At 40.0% G+C, this 9260-nt stretch overlaps 1 protein-coding gene across 1 annotated transcript in view; it reads right to left on the bottom strand.

The window, feature by feature from the left end:
* The window catches only part of CCDC39 (coiled-coil domain 39 molecular ruler complex subunit), a 76150-nt gene extending 67102 nt beyond the window's left edge, over positions 1 to 9048 (bottom strand). The window contains exon 1 of the mRNA XM_054481200.2: positions 8798 to 9048. Coding sequence (XP_054337175.1) covers positions 8798 to 9016 — 219 coding nt within the window. The 5' untranslated portion in view covers positions 9017 to 9048. The remainder of the gene's footprint in view (positions 1 to 8797) is intronic.
* Positions 9049 to 9260: the final 212 nt, after the last annotated feature.

Raw genomic sequence — 9260 nt, forward strand, 5'->3', positions numbered from 1 at the left:
ATAAGTAAAATGGTCCTAAAAATCATAAGAGTTGGTTAAACCAATACTTTAAGAAGCTTTGATATTCAGAGGTCCACACTTTTACTAGTGGAAAAAACACACTTTGCTGATTTTATTCATTTACTCTGATTCCATAGATGGTGCTTCATGTCTGTATATGTAAAGTACCACAGTGCCTTTTTTTCTCTTTTTTTTTTTTTTGCTTTCTTTACTTTTTTCTCCTTATTTAATTTCTTTAAATAAATCAAAAGTGCTACTCCCTTGAACATACAAATGATAAGAAAGCAAAATAGCCTTATCGCTGATATGGAGAAAGTGAGATATGAGGTGGGTCTAGACTCAAAGGCAGGGCTTCGACACCAGACCAAATTGAGAACTAGCTAAAGCAAGGATGAAGGGGAAGCAGCTTTCCATAAGACATGCTTGCCAGCGTCCCATGTCAGTTTACCATTGCCATGGCAACACCCAGAAGTGATCACCCCTTTGGGCTGGACACGGTGGCTCACACCTGTAATCCCAACACATTGGGAGGCCAAGGCTGGCGGATCACTTGAGGCCAGGAGTTCAAGACCAGCCTGTCCCGCATGGCAAAAACCTATGTCTACTAAAAATACAAAAACTAGCTAGGTGTGGTGGCACGCACCTGTAATCCCAGCTACTTGCAGGGCTGAGGCACAAGAATGCTTGAGCCTGGGAGGCGGAGGTTGCAGTGAGCCAAGATGGTGTCACTACACTCCAGCCTGGGTGACAGAGCAAGACTCTGTGTCAAAAAAAAAAAAAAAAGTTATCACTCCTTTCCATAGCAACAACCCAATGACCTGGAAGTTACTACCCTTGTTTTAGAAATTGCTGCATAATCTGACCCTAAGTATATGTATAATTAAAAGTGGATATAAATATGACTGCAGAACTGCCTCTGAGCTGCTACTCTGGGCACCTGTTTTCAAGTATCCCTGCTCCACAAGGAGCAGTACCTCTGCTGCTGCATACTGCCACTTCAACAAAAGTTGCTGTCTAACACCACTGGCTCATCCTTGAATTCCTTCCTGTGTGGAGCCAAGAACCCTCCAGGGCTAAGCCCAAATTCTGGAGTTCGCCTTCCCTGCATCAAAAGATTTAGTGGTCCAGATAGAAGATTAAATCAGCCACAATCAGCTTACAGGTGCAGTGGTGTGATCTTGGCTCACTGCAACCTCCATCTCCCGGGTTCAAGCGATTGTCCTTCCTCAGCCTCCTGAGTAGCTGGGATTACAGGCATGCACCACCATTCCTGTAAACCAAAGCCTAATCCAGAGCAAGGCCCTTAACTTTCTTCAATTCTGTGAAGGCTGAGAAGGGTGAGGAAGCTGCAGAAGAAAAGTTTAAAACTAGCAGAGCTGGGTTCATGATGTTTAAGGAAAGAAACCATCTCCACAACACACAAGTACAAAGTGAGATAGCAAGTTCTGATGTAGAGGCTGCAGCAAGTTATCTAGAAGATCTAAGTAAGATCATTGATAAAGGTGGCTACACGAAACAACAGATTTTCAACATAGATGAAACAGCCATATATTAAAAGAAGATGCCATCTATGACTTTTATAGCTCAATAGGAGAAGTCAATGCCTGGGTTCATAGCTTCAAAGGACAGGTTGACTATTAGGGACTAATGCAGCCAGTGACTTTAAGTTGAAGCCAACACTCATTTACTATTCTGAAAATCCTGGGCCCTTCAGAATTATGCTAAATCTACTCTGCAAGTGCTCTATAAATAGAACAAAAAAGCCTGGATGACATGTCTGTTTACAATATGGTTTACTGAACATTTTAAGCCCACTCTTGATTCCAGCTGCTCAGAAAAAAAGGAATTCCTCTCAAAATATTACTGCTCATTGGCCAGGTGTGGTGGCTCACACCTGTAATCCCAGCACTTTGGGAGGCCAAGGCAGGCGGATCACTTGAGGTCAGGAGTTCAAGAGCAGCCTGGCCAACATGGTGAAACTCCATCTCTACTAAAAATACAAAAATTAACCAGTCATGGTGGCGCATGCCTGTAATTCCAGCTACTCAGAAGGCTGAGGAAGGAGAATCGCTTCAGCCCAGGAGGTAGAGGTTGCAGTGAGCCGAGATCACACCACTGCACCTCATCCTGGATGATGACAGAGTAAGGCTCCATCTCGAACAAACAAAAAATTAATGCTAATTGACAATGCACCCGGTCACCCAAGAGCTATGATGGAGACGTACAAAGAGATTAATGTTTTCATGCCTGTTAATACAACATCCATTCTGCAGCCCATGGATCAAGAAGAAATTTTGACTTTCAAGACTTACTTCAGAAATACATTTTGTTAGGCTATATCTGCCGTAGATAGTGATTCCTATGATGGATCTGAGCAAGGTAAATTGAAAACCTTCTGGAAAGGATTTATCATTCTAGATGCCATTAAGAGCACTCATGATTCATAAGAGAAGACCAAAATATCAGTATTAATAGGAGTTTAGAAGAAGAATATTCCAGCCCTCATGGAGGACTCTGAGAGGTTCAAGACTTCAATGGAGGAAGTAACTGCAGATAAGGTAGAAATAGCTAGAGAACTAGAATCAAAAGGGGAGCCTGAAGATGTGACTGAATTGCTGCAATCTTATTTACAAACTTGAACAGATAAGGAGTTGTTTCTTACGGATGAGCAAAGAAAGTGGTTCCTTGCGATAGAATCTACTCCTAGTGAAGATGCTGTGAACATTGCTGAAATTACAAGGGATTTAGAATATTACATAAGCTTATTTGATAAAGCAGCAGCAGTGTATTGGAGAATTGACTCCACCTTTGAAAGTTCTACTGTGCATACAATGTTATCAAACATTATTGCATGCTACAGAAAAATCTTTCATGAAAGGAAGAATCCGTTGATGCGGCAAAGTTCATTGTTCTCTTATTTTAAAAAATTGGCACAGCCACTTGAACCTTCAACCACCACCTTGATCAGTCAGCAAACATCAACATCAAAACAAGACTCTCCACCAGAAAAATGGTTACAACTCACTGAAGACTCAGATACCTGTTAGTATTTTTTTAACAATAAAGTATTTTTAATTAAGGTATGCACACGTTTTTAATTTTTTATTGAACACCTAATAGACTGAAGTAAAAGTAAACATAACTTTTACATGCACTGTGTGACTTGCTTTATTGCAACATTCACTTTGTTGCAGTGGTCTGGAACTGAACTCACAATATCTTGAAGGTATGCCTACACAAGAAAAACGAAGGTATGTGATCTAGGAAATACAGCCTCAACTCAGCAGAGGAATAAAGAAAATTTCCAAGGTAACAGTTGTAAAACAGGCCTGTGGGGAAATCTGTACATATTGGAAAATACAGTACTCCAGAAGGAAGTGGGTGGGAAGTAGGGGCAGAAGGAATAGAAGAGTACCTTGAAGATCTGATACTTTAAGATGTATAAACTTAAAGCAGGCAATGCAAGGAAGTAGACTGGCAATCTAGGATGCAAGAAATTAAAATGACAGTACTTGGCAATGCAGGCTCTTTTTTGGTTCCATATGAACTTTAAAGTAGATTTTTCCAATTCTGTGAAGAAAGTCATTGGTAGCTTGATGGGGATGGCATTGAATCTCTAAATTACCTTGGGCAGTATGGCCATTTTCACGATATTGATTCTTCCTATCCATGAGCATGGAATGTTCTTCCATTTGTTTGTGTCCTCTTTTATTTTGTTGAGCAGTGGTTTGTAGTTCTCCTTGAAGAGGCCCTTCACGTCCCTTGTAAGTTGGATTCCTAGGTATTTTATTCTCTTTGAAGAAATTGTGAATGGGAGTTCACTCACGATTTGGCTCTTTGTTTGTCTGTTTTTGGTGTATAAGAATGCCTGTGATTTTTGCACATTGATTTTGTATCCTGAGACTTTGCTGAAGTTGCTTATCAGCTTAAGGAGATTTTGGGCTGAGACGATGGGGTTTTCTAGATATACAATCATGTCATCTGCAAACATGTCATTTGACTTCCTCTTTTCCTAATTGAATACCCTTTATTTCTTTCTCCTGCCTGATTGCCCTGGCCAGAACTTCCAACACTATGTTGAATAGGAGTGGTGACAGAGGGCATCCCTGTCTTGTGCCAGTTTTCAAAGGGAATGCTTCCAGTTTTTGCCCATTCAGTATGATATTGGCTGTGGGTTTGTCATAAATAGCTCTTTTTATTTTGAGATACGTCCCATCAATACCTAATTTATTGAGAATTTTTAGCATGAACGGCTGTTGAATTTTGTCGAAGGCCTTTTCTGCATCTATTGAGATAATCATGAGGTTTTTGTCTTTGGTTCTGTTTATATGCTGGATTACGTTTATTGATTTGCATATGTTGAACCAGCCTTGCATCCCAGGAATGAAACCCACTTAATTATCGTGGATAAGCTTTTTGATGTGCTGCTGGATTCAGTTTGCCAGTATTTTATTGAGGATTTTTACATCGATGTTCATCAGGGATATTGGTCTAAAAATTCTCTTTTTTTGTTTATCTCTGCCAGGCTTTGGTATCAGGATGATGCTGGCCTCATAAAATGAGTTAGGGAGGATTCTCTCTTTTTCTATTGATTGGAATAGTTTCAGAAGGAATGGTACCAGCTCCTCCTTGTACCTCTGGTAGAATTCGGCTGTGAATCCATCTCGTCCTGGATATTTTTGGTTAGTAAGCTATTAATTATTGCCTCAATTTCAGATCCTGTTATTGGTCTATTAAGAGATCCAACTTCTTCCTGGTTTAGTCTTGGGAGGGTGTATGTGTCCAGGGATTTATCCATTTCTTCTAGATTTTCCAGTTTATTTGCGCAGAGGTGTTTATGGTATTTTCTGATGGTAGTTTGTATTTCTGTGGGATCGGTGGTGATATCCCCTTTATCATTTTTTATTGCATCTATTTGATTCTTCTCTCTTTTCTTTTTTATTAGTCTTGCTAGCAGTCTATCAATTTTGTTGAGCCTTCCAAAACACCAGCTCCTGGATTCATTGATTTTTTGAAGGGTTTTGTGTGTCTCTATCTCCTTCAGTTCTGCTCTGATCTTAATTATTTCTCACCTTCTGCTAGCTTTTGAATGTGTTTGCTCTTGCTTCTCTAGTTCTTTTAATTGTGATGTTAGGGTGTCAATTTTAGATCTTTCCTGCTTTCTCTTGTGGGCATTTAGTGCTATAAATTTCCCTCTACACACTGCTTTAAATGTGTCCCAGAGATTCTGGTATGTTGTGTCTTTGTTCTCGTTGAAGCCAAAACAACAAAGCTGGAGACATCACGCTACCTGAATTCAAACTACACTACAAGGCTACAGTAACCAAAACAGCATGGTACTGGTACCAAAACAGAGATATAGATCAATGGAACAGAACGGAGCCCTCAGAAATAATACCACACATCTACAACTATCTGATCTTTGACAAACCTGACAAAAACAAGAAATGGGGAAAGGATTCCCTATTTAATAAATGGTGCTGGGAAAACTGGCTAGCCATATGTAGAAAGCTGAAACTGGATCCCTTCCTTACACCTTATACAAAAATTAATTCAAGATGGATTAAAGACTTAAATGTTAGACCTAAAACCATAAAAACCCTAGAAGAAAACCTAGGCAATACCATTCAGGACATAGGCATGGGCAAGGACTTCATGTCTAAAACACTAAAAGCAATGGCAACAAAAGACAAAATTGACAAATGGGATCTAATTAAACTAAAGAGCTTCTGCACAGCAAAAGAAACTACCATCAGAGTGAACAGGCAAACTACAGAATGGGAGAAAATTTTTGCAAGCTACTCATCTGACAAAGGGCTAATACCCAGAATCTACAAAGAACTCAAACAAATTTACAAGAAAAAAACAAACAACCCCATCAAAAAGTGGGCAAAGGATATGAACGGACACTTCTGAAAAGAAGACATTTATGTAGCCAACAGACACATGAAAAAATGCTCATCATCACTGGCCGTCAGAGAAATGCAAATCAAAACCACAATGAGATATCATCTCACACCAGTTAGAATGGCGATCATTAAAAAGTCAGGAAACAACAGGTGCTGGAGAGGATGTGGAGAAATAGGAACACTTTTACACTGTTGGTGGGACTGTAAACTAGTTCAACCATTGTGGAAGACAGTGTGGCGATTCCTCAAGGATCTAGAACTAGAAATACCATTTGACCCAGCCATCCCATTACTGGGTATATACCCAAAGGAATATAAATCATGCTGCTATAAAGACACATGCACACGTATGTTTATTGCGGCACTATTCACAATAGCAAAGACTTGGAACCAACCCAAATGTCCAACAATGATAGACTGGATTAAGAAAATGTGGCACATATACACCATGGAATACTATGCAGCCATAAAAAATGATGAGTTCATGTCCTTTGTAGGGACATGGATGGAGCTGGAAACCATCATTCTCAGCAAACTATTGCAAGGGCAAAAACCAAAACCAAACACCGCATGTTCTCACTCATAGGTGGGAATTGAACAATGAGAACACATGGACACAGGAAGGGGAACATCCCACACCGGGGCCTGTTGTGGGGTATGGGGAGCGGGGAGGGATAGCATTAGGAGATATACCTAATGTAAATGACGAGTTAATGGGTGCAGCACACCAACATGGCACATGTACACATATGTAACAGACCTACACGTTGTGCACATGTACCCTAAAACTTAAAGTGTAATAAAAATATATATATATATATAAAATCACAGTACTATGGGCCCTTCTTGCAACAATCATTTGAGGATAAAATCCAGCCAGCCAAAAGACAAATCAAAATGAAAAGTTCAAGAAAGATAAACTGAATAAAAGTGACTGCAGTAAGGACCATTAAAGCAAATCAAGTATAAAACTAACACTAAACACTTGTGATAAATTAAGGGCATTGAATCAAATGCAAATAAAACTTGATAATATTAAAAATCATAAGACCATTATTTTTAATAGGGGAAGAGGAGGTGGGAAAATGCTAACTTATTCTTTAAAATCAGAGACATTCAGTAATCTATATTTGAAATATAGAGTTCTTAAAAACATTAACCATTTAATTTTTTCTTAACTTGGAGGAATTTTTTAGCAATCAGCACCTCTTGTGATCAAGTAATATTTACCTGAAAATCAACAACTGCTTTTTCTTCTCTCAAATACTAAAATTAATATTTTGTGTTAAAAACAACATATATATAATTCCATTATAATACTCATTTTTCTCTTCTTTCTGTATATCTGTATACCAAGATGTCTGAAATGTGTGTTTAATGCCATGGCAGTCATTTCTACAGTACAGTGGACACTTTGGGGAGGGAATAGCTTATGTTTTTATCTCATACCCTTCTATTCTGTTTGAATGTCTTAAATTTACAGGAGTTGCTTTTTAAATGTCAGAGTTTATTTATGTAATGCAATTGTGGTCCTCATTTTCTTCTTTATATGGCTCTGTAATTTTTAAAAATAGCTAATATAGGTAATACGTACATAAAAATCCTGTGCGACACACATTATGGCAATAATACTAAAACCTAAAATTTGGATGGAACTTTAACCCGTGTTATGTCCCTAGAGCCCGCGAAGTAATTAGTTTGTTTATCTCCATCTCCACTTTACAGAAAAAGAAGCAGGATTAGGGTTGGTAAGTAGGATCTGAACCCAGGGCTGGATACTTATTATTAATTCCTTGGTACTCAGTGCTAGATCCCTTATATTTCCTAATATTGCCCTCCTTTGGGGAAAAATTGCAGTCTTCTAAATTACACATGAGTAAATAGGTCAGAACGTGTTAAAAAGCATTTCCATTGTTTTCAAAAGGTAGAGTCACGGGATTTTCATTTTCCTTTTTTAGAGCTGAGAAAACTTTCTGTTCCGTTTTATAAAGTTGTGTAAGCATCATCTGTTATTCTGGGACCTTCTTCTACACAGCATATCACCACCAAAGTTTTTCAAAATTTGCTGACCCGGTTACAATTTTTTATTTTTTTATTTTTATTTTTTCGTAGAGACGCGGGGTGAGGGGTTTGTGGGGGGTCTTGCTTTGTTGTTCAAGTTGGTTTACTCCTGGCTTTTAGGGATCCTCCGCCTCAGCCTCCCAAAGTGCTGGGATTACAGGCGTGAGCTACTGCGCCTGGCCTGCAATTTTTTTTTTTTTTTTAACAACTGCTATGAACTGTAGTTAGTATAAGTTCGTCCTTACAACGTAAAATTTCTTATGTCAGTCTGTGACAACTCAATCTTCTCTTTGAAAAACTGTAAACTGCACATTTCATTCTTACTGGGCTGTTCGTCTTGAAAACATCTCAAGTCACTTTCAGCTTTAAACATTATAGACAAAAACTCACAAAGAAATATGAACCTTCTGGAGTTTAATTTATAAACGTGCGCAAATAACCGTTGCTATGCAAACCTTAGAAGTTCTTTTCCAAGTAGCTCTTTAATTTTTGAGCAAGAAAAAAGCGGGCGCCGGAACAAGCTTTTCCTCTCATGCCAGGAGGAATGAAATACATAAGAGGAGTAGGCATGAGGAAGGGAGTAATAATTCGAGCTTTATAACCCTAAATGTCAATTATGGTTTTAATAGCATTTTTAAATGCTTAACAATTACTTAAATAGGCAGAGAGGGTAACGAAGGAGGGCGACGGTGCGGGGGAGGGGAGTGTTAGAGGAAGCACAGGATTAGGAAAGGAGAGAAATAAAAGGGCTGGGGTAGTACTGCCAACCAGAAAACGCCCCCAACAGGCTCTCTCTGCTTCCTCCCGCCTGCTTCAATTGATCTCACCTGATCTTCCAGTATCTTGTTCTCCCCGTTCGCCACCGGGATGGCGAACCCATCTTCCCAGTGCAGCTCGGCCAGGAATTCGCTACTCATGACTGCAAACGGATAAAGAAGATACAGAGCAAAGATCCGCTTTCTTGTACAGCGGGTGAGCAGCACTCGCGTCAAGCCCAGGCACCTGCACAGCGCCGCGGCAATTGCCGCGGGAGCCCTAGCAACCATCCCGCGTCCTTAGTTACCAAACAGGAAACGCTCCAGCCCGAAGGCGAAACTTCCGGTTGAGAACTCCCTGCCTGCAGGCCGAAGGATCTTTTTTTACCTTGAGCGCTGAGGGATCAGCAGCAACTTGCCCCTCCCGAGGTTCCCGGGGGTTGCCAGGCGCAGCGTAACTTTCCACGAAAAGGCGGCTCTCGGATCGCTCCCGGAGCGTGTGAAACCTGTGGCCCCCCGGAGCTGGCTGGAGGAC

This window comes from Pongo pygmaeus, chromosome 2 (genome assembly GCF_028885625.2).
Source record: "Pongo pygmaeus isolate AG05252 chromosome 2, NHGRI_mPonPyg2-v2.0_pri, whole genome shotgun sequence".
Lineage (NCBI taxonomy): Eukaryota > Metazoa > Chordata > Mammalia > Primates > Hominidae > Pongo > Pongo pygmaeus.